The following is a 16,955-nucleotide window of genomic DNA, read 5'->3' on the forward strand; positions in this document are numbered from 1 at the left end:
AGCGACTAATATCTCAACATTGGGTTTCGATTATGAATGGAGAGACAGCGAGAACAGGCGGACCAAATCGAGAAATGTAACGCCTGCGTGGTGCAATATCTTACGACAGCCATTAATCGAATTTTCGGAACTCAAAAGATGAAACAAGAGATCAAAAATTACAAAATTTCCTTTAAATATTCATTTAGAAAATTTATCAACTTTTTTGGCATATTTTATTGGTGGTTTTGTTGGGTTGAAAAGGAACTCTCTCGTTTGACCGACCTAGGCTACTCATTTTCCACTCGACGGCGAACAAGGTTCCATCGAAATCCGATCGGCTCGAAAGGTGACAAATTTGTTCAAGGATATCTTATATCCTAACTTTAATAAATTTGACCGGTCTCGTTCTAGAACGTTAGAACGTTGACTTCAATATCTTCTTTGATAAAAGAACTCAAACAAAAAGGCTTGGACGCTGGGGGAAAAAAGGCTCATGCCTTAAGAATATCTAATCGGCCGGCATGGAATTCTCTTGATTACGCCAATTGGACAATTGGAAAATTGCGTGGAATAATTTCCCTGGGGGAATTGAAATTCAAATGAATAATTTTTTTCTTGAATTCCTTCTAATCCATTAGATCATTCATGAACCATAATTCCCCTTTGTTGGGTCGACCTTGATGGTAACGTACCATATCTGTTTATAGGTCAAATACACTAGACGGATTAACGAGTCGAATCAGTAATAAAAAAACTGTTATATTAGGTTTTTTGTTAAAAAGATAATCTTTACAAGTACATACACAACTTTGTAAACTTTGGAAATCCTTTTCAACAAGGTCGTTCCCGTACGAACTAGGTCGTGGATCTATTTAAAACCGATTGTTACCGGCTTTTGCAGAGAAATTCAGAAAAGAGAAACGCAGCGAATCAAGGATCATTTTAAAAAACCCAGCCTTGCATGTATCTAACGTTGCACAACCTTGAAATAGAGACAGGATAGTCATCGTGTTTATGGTTTTATGCACATAAATAGACAGGTCTTGGTGTGGTTGATTCATCCTTGATGTAATGCAACGATGCAAATCTGACAAGTTTATGAAACATCTTAGGAGAGACCTTTTCTAACATTCTATCGTAAATTTGTAATTATTTTGAAACATTGCGGAGTGATGTGCTTGACCGATGGTATGTCTAGTCTCGTCGGTTTTCGCCTGACCTCCAGGACGTTTAAAAACTGAAACTTCTGCAGGTACAGCAATCAACTATTCCTCCTGTTTTTATTGTTTTGAACACATAAAAAGTTATAGAAAAGATGAATGGTGGATGTTCTCACGTAAAGTTGTTTTCAACGATCCGGATTTCGAGCCTACAGCTCATCATCAGGTTGAAGGAGCTCAACAACCTGATGATGAGCTGTTGGGTCGAAATCCGGGTCGTTGAAAACAACATTATGAGTAGGAACTATCTTTTTAAAAGGATTCATAAAAAGGAATGTCTTGGTGTATTTTGTTCATCACTGATGTAGTAGGACAAGACAAATATGGCGTGTTTGTGAATCACATTAAAAAAAAAAAGTGTATGACATTCAATTCTAAATTTTTAACTGTTTTTACGTGAAATACTGCAGGGTGATTGTCTTTCGATGGTCTGTCTAAACTCTCTGGATTCGTCTGACCTTAAGATTGTATAATTCAGTAAAACTGGCCATTCTGCTGTACAACAATGGCTTTTCTTTTGTGATAAATAGAAATGATTATATGGAGATCGTGAGATGGGGTCAGATGTGACGTGGGTTTAGAAAAACGTTTTCTTTATCGTGCCAACGTTTCGATCTTTATTGAGATCATCTTCCCCCAGGCCCTGAAGAAAATGTTTTTCTAAAACCTACGTCACTCCAGACCGCATCTCACGATCTCCAAATAATCATTAATTAACGGTCACTAAACACCAGACATAAATAGAAATGTCTTACACTGTTTTAATCTTAATTGATGTAAGTGCAACTTGCTAAATCTGGAACTTTATGAGACATTTTAGGAGAGACCTCTAATATAACAGAAACTTCTGCTGAAACAGCAATTCGCACACAAAAATAGAAATCTCTAGGTTCAAGGATAAGGCAAATCTGACAGGTTTATAAGGGTCATTAAAAAATACTTTTTTCTAACATTCAATATCAATTTTTGTGTGAAAAATTACGAGGTGCTGTATTTGCACGATCTTCCGAAGGTCTGTCTTGTCTCGATAGTTTTTTCTGACCTTGAGATTGAATCATCTGGTACAAAAATGACATTTGTTCATCATGGTTTTATGGTTTGTACATAGATAGAAAAGTCTTGGTGTGTTTTGCTCACCATTGACCTTCATCTAAGCATATCCGGCAAGATTATAGGTCATCTCAGGAGAGAAATTTTTTTACGTTCAAACGTAAAGTTTTAATAAATTTGAAACAATGCCAGGCGTTGAGCTTGTACCTTCGATTTTGTACTGATTGTCTCTTCAACTTCGCTGGTTATGACTGACGTCCGAAGTTGTTCAAGAATTAAGCATAACTTCTGATGATACTACTATGTACTCCTATTTTTGCAAATATAAAATAGACTATTCTTGGTGTATGTTCAGCATTCGTGTACAAGGCAAATCTGACGAGTTAATGAAGGTCATTAAAAAAGTGCTGCACCTGCGAGGTAATGTACCTGATCCTCGATCGTCTTCAGATCGTCTGTCTGCTCTCGCTGGTATTTTCTGACCTTGAGGTTGTATAACCCGGTAAAACCGACTCTTCTGCTTGTTCAAGAATTATACTTTTTTCTTGTCTCATTTTTATGGTACTGTGTATATAAATCTTAGTGTATTTTGTTCATCATTGATAGGTACAAGAGGCCTTAGCTAAATTTATAAGGTAACTTTTCTGATCATAAATTGTTTTTAATAAACTTGTTTTCGTGAAGGGATGGTTAGGGATGGATGATTGTACAATAACTGGAATCGATATTTTTCTAGGTTTACACGGAAAATTCCGCTTGCCAAGAACATCGACAAAAGCAAAATATGTCAATATTTACATTGATAGGATGACGTTTTAAATCAATAAGCCATTAATCGCGGACATTTACAGAGCAATTTAAAGAAGGGTTAGCAAGAGTATTTCTGATGAATTTACTCTTTTATTATAAATCGAAAGCTGGAAAAATAGAACCTGTCGATAATATCGATATATCGACGGCCGGCGTTCTTTCTTCTCACGTTATTCTTTCCGATATCAACCATATTTTAAGTGAGAAGCAAATTTGACTGTAAGCAGTAACCTTTTACCAATCTTAGCCCAGTGTGTTCGTCTGAGGCCGTTGAAATCCCCAAGGCAATGTTGGCAACAATCGAGAATTTTTAACAATAATTCCGAGTGTATGGCCTTCCTCATAATTCAAAAGATTTACTGTCTTCGAGTCAGACTTTGTGTTTCGATAATGAGCGTCCAGATGGGACAATTAATTAAACTCGGACGCCTCTCGTCCTAATTGTGTCCAAATATTATTAGATTAGTCTGATTTTCCCCGTACGTTTTACAAACCGCTTAAAATCCTTAGAACGTCCGAGGCCGTAGTATTTGGGCCAAGAAACGAAGAGGAATGAAGATCGATGATCCACAACACTTCAACGTTGGATTGGACGAATTTGGATCTGGATATAAATGTTCATCCTATTTGCCCAACATTTCAACAAGGTCTATTTTTAATTTTCAACATATAAATCAAGAACAATTCCTTTGTTATAAATAATTACACACAAATTTTACTGAGCGATTATGATTAAAACACAAGTTATGATTTTTTTTAATGACCATAAAAACAAAAGGAATTGTTCAGTTTTACTGAATTATTACAGATCCTGGAGGTCAAGCAAAACCAGCAGGACTGGACGACCATTCGTAAAAATCGAGCAACGATCTCATCGCTTCGTTTCAAACCGTGCGATTGAACGTTAGAAAGTGTCACAGATAGTTTTCTGATTGTTGCTCTTGCATCAATGATGAATTAGACACGCCAAGATTATGTTTTCAACCGTGATAAAATCGAGAGCAGCAGATGCAAGACGCTTTCTGGAATTAATAGCACAATCAACAGAGCAGTCTAGCGTCCGTTAACCCGTTTCAGTTGAAATATCTTAAAATATGTGGATTTCTGATCCATTACGGCTTTTCAGCAAGTTAAAGGCTTAAAGCAGATATGCCAAACCCGGTAGTGAAGTAAAGGCAGTGTGAACAAGACCTGACCATACCGAAGGATTTCTGCTTTGGTATGGTCGGTTTCGCCGGACATCCTGCACTTTAATATCCGCCCACTATCGACCTAAATGGTTTAAATCTTACTTACACAATATGAAAATAGAATATAGTCTTGTTAATCTGTTTGTTAATATATTCCTACATCACAAGGTTTAGATTTTTTTCTACATGAATTAAGCAGAACCTTTTAGGTTAAGAAGGCGATTGACTGCCCATTCAAGTGTGTCAGTCGACCTGTTTTCGTAAGATCTTTCGTCCTATAAGAGGATCGTTAGAAAAAGCGATAAATGAAAGAGTTTCAAAAGCGTTGTAAAACGATTCAAGGTTTTGTACGCTTCAAGCATCGTTTATCCTCGCAGTTTTTACAAGAGCAATAAACCGTTCCGGCTTAAAAGGATGGAACGTCCAGGGACGTCGGCTTGCGCAATCTTCCGACGTTTTGCAACGCTCTGTCCATCTGAGGATATTGCAATTGTGAAGACGGTCCTTGGAGTACGATTGGACCTCATGCACGGCTGAGTCCCCTTTCTTCCTGAACACGAAGAAGTTCGAGGAATGTATCTCGTTTGTATTAAAAGGCGGCCAGAAACACGAAAACCGTTACGTTAACGTTAAGTTTTGAAAGGCTTATTCACAGATTTAATCGGAAAAGATTAACGTTTATGAAATCGGTTGGTAGAATCCGCTATAAAACGATCGGGCGTGACTGCAAAACATAAAACCACTTTTAGCTGTGATATCTGTGTGAACAATCTCGTCTTTTCTCTTGGATTTTGAAGGCCAAAAGTCTTATTTCGTTTTTCCTCAGGGAAACTTAAAGTTTCGCGTTATGTACCAGAAACTAACAGTCACAGGGTTGCAAAGTCCTTCGGACATTCGATCATCCTTCGCACGAAACGCCCGTGGTTTCCAAGGTGAGTTTTCCACTTTGCGACCCCGGTGTCGGCTTGTGGCACCAGTCCGCAAGGATGACCCGGAAATTCGGGAGGTCAGGGATGAAGGGCTTTGCGGTTTCAACCTGTTCCTACCTGCTGAAGGTTGAACACGAACGCTTTAAAGTAGTTCTGACAAATAAAATCGAAAGAAATGAAATAAATCTTGAAAAAAGACCGTCACCCAAGCTATTCAGACCTAACGGAAAATCATAAACTATAATTTGAAGTACATATCTTTTAAAAATCGGTCGAAAATCGAAAAAACATGTCTGATTATTTATAGATTTTTACGGTAAATATCCATAAATAAATTTCTTAAAACCTTTCAAAAAGGAAAAGTAATTTTGCAGTTTTGATTGGTTTCAATCATTACAATCGATCCTAGCCACGTAACTTGATGCAAGAAGCCCGAGTGTATCAACCGCGTCAAACGTTGCCCTTTCTATACTTTTTCAAATACCTAATTAAAGAATATAAATAAAACCCTTTATTTCAATAATCGTATGAGAATGACCTCTCAATCCAAAGATACTAGAGGTGTTTAAAAAAAATTGCCTTTTTTTTGCCAGCGGTTATGAAGAGAGTTGCAAACAAGGTGCACGTAGTATTTTGGAACTAGTACCACAATCGAAATAGCACATTCTAGAGACTATTAACCAGCGTGTTATTTTATAAAGCGTGTCAGTTGCAATAGAATTTTTCACAAAATAGTGAAAGTAAGAAAGACAGATTGGGAAAGACAAGATCAAATCAATCCATCGGGGCTGTTTAAAACGGATAATCTAGCAACCTTGCCTATTTACTTATCTCTGTCGTTTAAAGAAATCAATTAATCTTTATTAGTCACGAGCGAAAGTTAATATGTAATCACATTCCTGAACACATTAGCCATTTAGTAAAAGGAAATTTTGGAAGATCGTTTACGTCTCTATAAAATATTTACTAGCCTAAATACAATGTATAACATCAATATCTATTGTTCATACAATTTATTTCAAGTATAATTTAAAAAAAATATAAGATGAATAACAAATCCACTCAACAGGTCTAAATTTGTTTGCAAATAGAAAAAGTCTGAAGAAGTTAGAGTATAGGGGTATTAACGCAAACATGATAACCGTGCTGAAGTCCAAATTTTTGTGAAGCAAAAGTGCTACTGCGAAATCAATAGAACATTTATCACTAGCGCGGTGTGTGATCTGCTTACTATTGGTTTTATGTGCTATTTTTTAAAATCGTTTGGTTAGTTACTTGCTTATATTATACTGGAAGTACACTTGAAATGAAAAGCTATTGGTTAATAACAATCTTGAACACTTTAGCACATTTAGCACAAGAAAATCTTGCAAGAATCTATCCAGAGCCATCCATTCTAACTACCACCTTACGCCGATGACTCCCAAATATAGATATCCTTCCACCCTTCCGATCTCCACTCGGTCGTTCTTAAGATCCAAAAAGACCTAAATTCCATCAGCGAATTGGCACGTAAAAATTCCCTAATCCTCAATCAGTCCAAATTCAGCGCCTTAATTGGGTCCAGGCAACTCCCTCCCCAGCATCCCACCTCTCATGTTAAGTAACCATCTCCTACTGCTCCTCGATTAAAAACCCATGAGTAGTCTTTGACCAAAACCATTCCTGGCATCCTCACATTTCCCAAATTTCCCGCCATTGTATTGCCTCCCTCAGCCTATTTCGTCGCTCCTCGTTTATCTTACCTTTCTCCACCCGCAAACTCCTTGTATCTTCCCTTATACTTTCCTTCTTCGATTACAGCTGTGTGGCATACGGTGGTCTCTCTGAGGGGGAACCGCGATTGAATCGTATATGAATTGTTGCTTAAGATTCGTTTTCGGCACCCCAGGGGGTCCCGGGTGGCCGGGTTCTATTCCCAATTTTCCTGGCTCTACCCCTCCTTCCGTGCACAGTATTTCCTAGGTTGCTTTCTTTTCCAGTACGTCCACACTCGTCCTCCTCCTCGCATCGCTCAAATCCCTCCAATGCAACTCCTCACATCACACTCGTAACACCGGCTCATCCCCAATTGACTTTATCCTTCTGCAACATACAACCTATGCCTTCGAAAGATCCTTCCTGATCCGAGCCCCCAAACTCTGGAATTCCCTTCTCCTTTCTATTCTTCATGTTGCCTCCTTTACCTCCGTTAAATCACACCTGAATAATCACCTCCTCTCCCTCCAAACCTTACATTAATATGTGATATTTTTGCTTAATATTCTTGTTATTTTTTCTTATAGCTTGCCTTACTTGTATACATTGGGCCAAGATTTTTATTTCATTTTATTTTTAATTTCGTAGAAGGAACTTCCTTTATTTATTTCATGTATATTATTCTTAGGGGACACCAGTCTCAGAATAAAGTTATTTTTCTTCTTCCTAAAAAGAACGTTTACGTCTCTCTTAATTAACGACTGTTCTAATATTTTTTAAAGTTTAATATAATTATTTCACTCTTTAACCTTATATACATTATGTAATGTGCTGTTTTTACAAATAACATGGATCATGTGTTACTGGGAAGTAACCACCATTGTTTTTCTCCCATCTTTAAGCTAGTATTAATTCTCGTTTAGTAGGGTTTGTAAAGGTTATTTCTATTGGATTTGGCAATTCGATTGGGGTGAGGGGAGAGCTTATTGTGGAAAACGGAAAATGTTTTGGGGATTATGTTTTGCACTAAGAGGATTTTGAGGTCATTGTGAAGAACGGTTTTGTTCGACAGGTAGTAAGGAGCATAGACTATGATTCTGAGGACTTTAGATGGGAAGGACTGTATTCTTCGGATGTTGAAATGTTAAGTGTTGCCCCACAGCTCTATTACTTACGTCCAAATAGTTTTTATTATTGTCTTGTAGATTGACTGTTTGTATTTTCTTGAAACGTTAGATTTTAGTGACTTTAGTCTCTAGAGTAGTCCGAAAGGTTGGCTTGATTCCTGTTTAATCGTGTTGGTTCCAGGTTAGTCTTGAATCTACATGGAACCCAAGATAGCGGACGCAGTATGTTTTTGTGATGGGAGTATTATTGCCAAATATTGTATGAAGTGTTTCTAAGGTTGAATGATGCATAGGCGCTTTTGCTTTCATTAATCTTTTTACGCAATTGTTTGCTGTATTCAGCTATTTGCAATGGCAATTGCCTGGAAGTCCTTCAAAGTAGATATTGGATCGTGATCAGAAGATAGCATAACTGTGTTGTCGGCAAAGGAGGTTAGAATGGTGGGAAGTGAAGTTGGGATATCCGCGGTAGGACGGAAAGGATCGGTCCAAATACGCTGCCCTGAGATGATCCCGCTCCCAGAGGACAACAGTCGAAGTATAGTCCGAGTATCCTTGCCACACTCCGAACCCCCTAATATAAATTATTTACTATACGAATTGGATTCTGCTTATATCTGTGTTTTCATACTATTTCACAAAATCGTTTAGTTAGTTGCTTATAATGGAAGTGTACACAATCAGAAAGAAGAAAAAATTGATTCAAGAAGGATGAAATCCAATTTAATCAAATGATACCTATCAAGGCAGTTTTAGGAAGATTAGCTAGCAAAACGTTGTGTCCACTTACCTTTGGCATTTGAAACACATTGCCAATTGCGAAACAAAATCTTTTAACACTTATTCGTAACTCTGATGAACAAGTTAACACTTTTGGCAAATGATTTTTACGATATACGCTCTGTTCATGGCGGATATCAATTTCTACAGACCAATCATTTCAGGAAGGAAATGAAAAACAAAACGACGATGCACAATTATCTCAACAGTAAACAATCTCTGCCCGGAAACGTTTGATTAGAGTCGAAAAGTTGCAATTCGCCTCGATTCCACTTTCGTAACTTCACTCAGAAGCAAGTGAAAGCGAGCCATTGACTTATTTCATAACTTGAAGTGAAAACGTAAAGTTCTTTTACGGATTCGGTCCCCTTCGCCTTTACAGCTGTCTTAAAGGGTCTTGGCACCATTCTCGTCCGTCTATTCCTGTCCTTCGGCTCGGACGATGGGGCCGCTGTGCCTGTTTTAATTAATGGTGTATAACGGTTTACAGTTTTTCGGACAGATTTCGTTTCAAATGGATCAAACTTGTCATAGCTGTATCGTCATAACATAATTTTTATAATAAGGTGATGCTAATGATTCGAAACTGTTATATTTCTATTTGTATTCTTATAGTGCAAATATCAACTAAAGCGTTCAAAGTGTTTATGCCATCTTTTTTTTATTGCGTAGAATCTCATTACTAAAATTATCACAATTCTTATGTAAGTATGATAAACTTACAAAACATTGAACCGGTTTTCTTATTGTGCAATCTTCTCCGTCTCCGAGGCGGTTCGGACCGACCCATTGTGGGCGAATACGTTTTCATTCAGGAAAATCGGGGCTATCGATTCGGCCCGAGGTGTCATGCTTTCAACTCCGGGTTTGTCATGCGTATTCCCTCCCGGGTGGAATCGATTCCTGAGCAATAGTTGAAGGTCCGAGGGTGGGAGGGTTAAGCCGTTCATCTAAACATGATTTCGCTATGTCGGGTGAATGCACAAAGTATTATTAATGGGGTGAACGATCATTTTGAACGTGTCTATTAGCCCTTGTTGAAACGATCCAAATAATTTTTCGGGTCGTAAATTGAGGAACACGTGTGAATTAGGTCAAATTTCACTGTTATGTATAATTAGTTTTTTCTTATTATAAAAGTGTGCGGTGTTTAGTGACCGTCAGTTAATGATTATTCGGAGACCGAGAGATGCGGTCTGGGATGACGTAGGTTTAGAAAAACATTTTCTTTATCGTGCCAACGTTTCGATCTTTATTGAGATCATCTTCAGAACTCATCTTCAAAATGATCTCAATAAAGATCGAAACGTTGGCGCGATAAAGAAAACTTTTTCTAAACCTACGTCACATCTGACCGCATCTCACGATCTCCATATAATCATTTCTATTTATGTATACACTATCACAAAAGAAAAGCCATTGTTGTACAGCAGAATTGCCAGTTTTACTGAATTATACAATCTTAAGGTCAGACGAATCCAGAGAGTTTAGACAGACCATCGAAAGACAATCACCCCACAGTATTTCACGTAAAAATAGTTAAAAATTTAGAATTGAATGTCCTAAACGTTTTTTTAATGTGATTCATAAACTTGCCATATTTGTCTTGTCTTACTACATCAGTGATGAACAAAATACACCAAGACATTCCTTTTTATGAATCCTTTTAAAAAGATAGTTCCTACTCATAAAGTTGTTTTCAATGACCCGGATTTCGACCCTACAGCTCATCATCAGGTTGTTGAGCTCCTTCAACCTGATGATGAGCTGTAGGCTCGAAATCCGGATCGTTGAAAACAACTTTACGTGAGTAGGAACTTTTTAAAAAGGTAGAACATCCACCATTCATCTTTTCTATTCATTTTTATATGTTCAAAACAATAAAAACAGGAGGCATAGTTGATCTCACGATCTCCAAATAATCATTACCTAACGGTCACTAAGCACCACACATTTCTACACGAGAAGAACGAAGAACACGGATGAACATATTGAAGATGATCTCAATAAAGATCGAAACGTTGCGAACCCTCGTAAAATAAAAGGGAAAATAATCAATATCAAACACCAAGCCTTTATCCATCAGATTTTAAATAAACTAATATCCACCTTACTAGATTTTCTATGATAAAATAATAATAAACGTAGAAAGGTCATCTTTCTATAAATATTAGTAAACAAGTAATAAAAGAGGTTTTATCTTCACAACTTTTCAACTCATATTTAACTAAGGGGAGTCATTAGTTACGAAGTAGTCATTAATAATCAGTAATTAGATTGTTGTCATTTCTTACTATCTGAGTTTATACTGTGTAGACACGCGTAAACAAAATTCTATTAATATCAACAACTAATAATAATAAAAATTATTATGATTGGAAATACTTAAAAATATTTTTTTGTAAATACTCACATTAAAAGGATATTTAATAATATTATAAAACAGTTGTGATATAAAAATATTCAAAATATAAATCATATGTAAACTAAAATTTCTTAACATTTCTTTAGAAATGGGGAGTGGGTCAAAATAGAACGAATAGTATGTAAGAAAAGAGCTCTCGTTGGTATAAAAAATTGGTAGTTATCATAAGAAACATTCATTTCTTGTACAATCCATCAGTATTGACACATAAATGACATGATTGACACATTTTTTCACATTCTACATGTATTCGTAAATATTAGACCATGTTTATAAATCCCAGGCCCTGAAGATGATCTCACTAATGATCGAAACGTTGGCACGATAAAGAAAATGTTTTTCTAAAATCTACGTCACATCTGACCGCATCTCACGATCTCCATCTCTGATTTGATGAGAATGATTTCCAATTGATAACAAAAACAAACATGAAAAGCTGACGAAATGTGCTGAAACCAGATAAAAATAGGATATAGATGTACATATCCTCACTGAAGATGGCAAGAAATGAATTGCACGGAAAATAAGCAGCGAGAAAATACACCCAGATCAGTGTCGATCTGTTCATTATAAGTTCATCTGCTTCTAAACCAAACGACTCCACCATCGTTGATCAAATATTGCTAAATGTCCTCAATTAACTACATATTATTAAATCAATTTTATTTTCTCTTTAGAAGGTGTTAAGGTGCGTAAAACCTGAAGGTGTTATGCAGATGTGTCTGTATTAAAATATTATAAAACATCTTAGTAAATCATAGTCTAATGAAGATAACAGGCAGAGTTTTGATTTTGTATAAAAGATTTGAAGTTTAATATTTCTAGTTCGGCTCCACATTTGTCATGTAGTGTTTAGTGTCTTGAGACAGCTTAGTCGTTGTATAACTAATAGCTGTATTTGTTGCATCATTCATGCATTACAACAGGTTTTTCTTTTTAAAACTTTGACCCGTTTGATCGATGCTCCCTGGTTGCTCCCCACGACTTGGAGAAAAGGTTTTCCCTTTTTTGTATGCCCTTTTGTACTTGTGAACTATGGGAATGAGTACTCACCGTAACAAGTCCCGTTCAAGGTACGTCGACCCCCGACCCAAGGCCAGACCAGTTTTTATAGAAGCCAGGATTCTCATCGGACGGACTTCATTTTTCACGTGCGGCGAACGTATGTGGAAATGCGATGTTCAAAAGTTTCGATACGGGGTTTTGACACGAACCGAGGGAATTCATACGCGGTTCAATCGCCATAGTTTTATGTTCTGAGGTGTACACGCGATGTTCGGGTCAGTGCACTCGGAAAATCGACCTGAGGAAAATTGTGCAATGCCTTCCGCCTAATGGTTCATTTGTAAACCAGAAATATCTTGCAAATCAGGCTTCCGTGTTCCTATAACTTTTCCGTTGCCCTCGCTCCTACGACACACACGTGATCCAGGCCCAAAACCTTTCTAGTTCCTGATATCGGCCCGGTTAAAAGTGGGAATCTGAGATTCATCCTTGGAAAGATAGAATGAACTAGATTGTGCGGATTTGATAAAATTTCGCTCATTTTTTACTCCCTCAAGGCCATTGCTTCTTCCTGTTCCCGGTTGATACACGTTTAGACTATCATATATTAGATAAACTAGGAGATTTTATGTGAAAACAAAAATTGAACTTCCTATGTATACAGTTTTAAAAAGAAAGTATTACAGAAAAAAACTTTTATTCGCCTTTTTATGAAATATACCCTTCACGACCTCACACGATAAATATATATTTTTAAATATATAAATAGAAAATAAACATTTGGAGCATTGAAATTTTTATTTTTATTAGCATAATCCCACTTCTTTATTTTTTCTTCCTTTTCAAGTTAAAACAAAATCTATAAAAACTAACGTTCTTGTATTTTTCTATTTGTAAAAGTCCCATAAAACATTGCGTTTAACAATAGGATTTTTTTTGGCATAAAGCAATACAAACTGAATCTCCTATGGTTCGCTACTCCTCGCTGTTTAACAATATGAGACTGTCTTTTTCCGAAATAAGCTGTTTATAACCAGAGACCACATAAAATAATTGGCAGCAAAATATATTGAGAAAATGTAAATAATAAAAACTCGTCTAAATCTCACTTTAGATACAACAGCCAAACAATTTGAAAATTTTTACCCCCCACTTCCTCTAAAAATGTAATCGTACAAAAAAACATTTTAAATTTTTTTTTTTTCAATTTCAGAATAACCACTATATTATATTTTTTACAATTGGGCTTTCTAGTGTTTTTATTTTAATGAAATAGTTAATTTATAAGATATACCAGTATAAAAAAAATCTAGTACGCTAGTCCTCGCTCTTTAAAACTATGCGACTGCATTTTTCCGAAATGGGCTTTTTACAACCAGACACGATATCAAATTATTAGCATTCAAATGTTTTAAGAAAATGTAAATAAGAAAAATAAAAATTTTAAAAATTGTACACCATAACAATTTGATTTTTAATAGTAAAACCCAACTCTTTAAAAAAAAATTCTAGTCAAATTCACATTATTTACGATGTTACCTGTTTTAAAATTGAGCGTTTTTATTGATTATAGTGATTATTGTTATTAAGCATAAAAAGGTATTAACAGAATCTCCTGATCCGCTAGTCCTCGATGTTTAACTGTATGCGACTCGCCTTTTTATGTAGAACGCACAATTTGCATATTGCCTTCATGTCTCGACTTTTCACGAAGTCGACTAAAAACTCCGTGAAAATAATACTTTCATTACTTCAAATTTCATAAAATTCTATTTTTAAAATTGCAGGCCTTCTCTATTCTCAATTATACTAACTACGAATTTGGGCTGATCATCCTTCAGTGTTTATTCTAATTATAACAAGATGACAATCCAATGAGCTGACTATAATTTGTATCCATCGTTTATGCAACATGGTAATCAAATGCGTAAATGGCGAAACATTGATCAACAAATTTTAAAAATTTTCCATTATCGAAAATCCCCTTTAAAATTTAATCCCTTCTAAGTGACATTTTGTCAAAGAACACTTTGAAGTAGTCTTTTTTAATTTAATATAAACGAAAATACTACCAAGGTTTATTATAGTATTTTTATTCATTGGTTTATATTATTATTGTGTGGATTAGTGACCGTTAATAACCACCAGACCGCATCTCACGATTTCTGAATAATTATATTATTATTATTAATTGTACACAAGGAAAGACTTAAACACCAAGCTATTGTTATCGTAGCTTTTTTTGTTTTTTGTTTTTTACAAGGGTTTGCAACAGCAGAGGTCATATCAACCCTCATAGTGCCGTTTTTTTTTTTTTTTGTTTGCCTTATGATCTATGCATATTAACTATGGTGGCGAATTCTTATATGTGTGTTCAAATGGGGGGGGGTAATCATCGTGAGAGGCGACGGTGGGAATCGAACCCACGACCGCGGCGTGAGAGTCTCTCATGCTAACCACTCGGCTACCGCGGTTCCCCGTCAGAGTGCCGGTGTTTAAAAAAAAACATTTGTCAATGCAGGGCCGCTGGATTCGAACCCGGGACCTTTACCTTACAGTGATGAGTGCCGAGCATAAACCGTTGCGGTCACCAACGCCCCCAAGCTATTGTTATCCAAATTTTAACTATAATAGTTCTGTATAGTAAAAACCAGTGCAAGCACAATATGTATTTGCCGCGCGCGGTTTCACAACTTTTACTTAATGGCCTTTTACATCATGAAAAAATAAATGCTAATAAAAAAAATAATTGCCAAAAAGCTATCAATCTTGGGCCTTTAAAAACAGTATTTTTTCCGAAAAACCTCTTTTAAACGGATCTCTCGCCCAATTGGTCAACGTAGCTTTTCTCAAAGTTTTTTTTACGAGGGTTCGCAACAGGAGAAGTCATATCAACCCTCAGGGTGCCGGTGTTTTTGAAAAAAAAAGCCTATTTGTAAGAAGGGTGTCGGGTTCGAATGCAGAGCCGCTGGATGCGAACCCTGGACCTTTACCTTACAGTGATGAGCGCCGTGTCTATGCCTAAACCGTTGCGGCCATCGGCTCCCCTCGAAGTAATTGATGCATCTATATAATTTTAAATATGTACAACTAAGGCTAAGCTAAATTTCTAAATAAAAATATCAGGTTAAAATAAATGGACAAAATAATGTATTGCCCAATGCCTAAACGGTTGGGTGGTTTGCATATACATTCGAAGAAAGAATGACTCACTGACGAAAAATGAGACAACCAAGGTCAAAATCAGACTGTTTTTAAAAATCGTCTACTTCTATTCGACAGACGTACAAACTGGTTCCGATTTTTCATCGGCATGACTCACCCGTCAAAAAGCCCATCCGGGTCAGAATCACTCGAAATAAAATCATCCCGTTTGGAAGAAATGGGATTTAGATTTTTCCCCCCAGAAAAACGAAGGGATGAATCGCATTTAAGGAATCTTTTGAAAGTAATTGCCACCCATTGCGACGTTCTGATACAATTGTGTTCGCTGTTTTCCTCTGTTTCGGCTTATCGTCATGATTCATAATGGAAGGTGACTGTTTAGGAACAATCGTAGCCAATTTTTTTATCACAAGATAAACAATCAACCCTTTTTTTTTTAAAATAAGTCGCGCTTGAAGGATCAAAAGAGTTCCGTTTCTTAAACGTTCTAAGCGACTTAAAAGAAAACAGCCTATTTATAGATAAATCACACGGTTTGGAGTTAACAAACCGGACTAAAAGTTGTAACGATTTCTGTTTCCTCAAGCTTACAGGTTTATTTTTGAAACCTTTGGTAATATAATTCACTACAGGTCAACGTACCGTATTGCAAACAAAAATTGTTTCACGGCAAACTACATGTAGAAAAGTGACGTAATGCAGGGACATTTACATACTAATACCTTTTCTTTTAACTTGATAACGACTAGGCAATAAGACAAACCCATCAACAAAATAGTCGGAAACGACCTAACTACGCCAGTTCGTTATCACGCCGTAAATTTAACAAAACGTGTTTCATAACAAGCATAACTCATAACTTATTTTTGACTTGATAACAAAACGACTAGACAGTATAACGAACTACATCATCAGTTCATCATCAAGCTGATTTAGAGGCATATTTCATAGTACTATTAATAGTATTAGTTTAAATATACAAGTTCGAACTACGAAGTTCAAGTGCCAATACTTTCTGGTTCAGAATGCGGAGTCCTTACAAATGTTGCTAATGATATTATTCAAGCAAAAAACTATAAAAGTACACGTCAGCTGTACGGTAGAGAGGGAAACTGGGAACCAAACACATTTGCTATTTCAAATTCTATGCTATTTTCGCACAAGTGTTTTAGTTAGTGAATCGAACTGGTTGCTGTTATTGCTTATTGATGTGCGTTAGTGCTGTTAACTGCCTATTAAAATTCCCATTCCAAAAACGCGAGGGAAATAATTAATTGAAAAAAGCGTTTATGTTTGTAGTGACGTGTTCTGTCCTACAACTGACCATACGTTTTACAACCTACTACAAGCTTATATCAGGTCGCAGAAAGTGAGTTCCTTTTCTCTTACTGTTTTATGATAGTGGTGAATTGATCCTTGTCTTGTACATTTTTCTATGTCAAATGATATTCTGTCTTGCCACACGTTCATTATCTTGTTCGTCATCGTTCATCATTACTGAAAACTTATTCCTCTAGCATTGTAAAGAAACGCAAAAGCAAAAGTAATCTAACGCTTGGAAGTTTGCAATAATA

At 36.3% G+C, this 16,955-nt stretch overlaps 1 protein-coding gene across 2 annotated transcripts in view; it reads left to right on the forward strand.

The window, feature by feature from the left end:
• LOC106672039 (inositol hexakisphosphate kinase 1) overlaps positions 1-16,955 on the forward strand; it is an 82,598-nt gene that overhangs the window by 2,167 nt on the left and 63,476 nt on the right. The window contains exon 1 of one of the 2 annotated variants that reach the window (XM_014403130.1): positions 16,656-16,750. The exons of the other annotated variant lie outside the window; for it this stretch is intronic. Coding sequence (XP_014258616.1) covers positions 16,671-16,750 — 80 coding nt within the window. The 5' untranslated portion in view covers positions 16,656-16,670. Of the gene's footprint in view, positions 1-16,655; positions 16,751-16,955 lie in introns of those variants that run through there. 2 annotated transcript variants of the gene reach the window in all.

The sequence above is a fragment of the Cimex lectularius genome, unplaced genomic scaffold (assembly GCF_000648675.2).
Source record: "Cimex lectularius strain Harlan isolate CLEC.00 unplaced genomic scaffold, Clec_2.1 scaffold362, whole genome shotgun sequence".
Taxonomy (NCBI): domain Eukaryota; kingdom Metazoa; phylum Arthropoda; class Insecta; order Hemiptera; family Cimicidae; genus Cimex; species Cimex lectularius.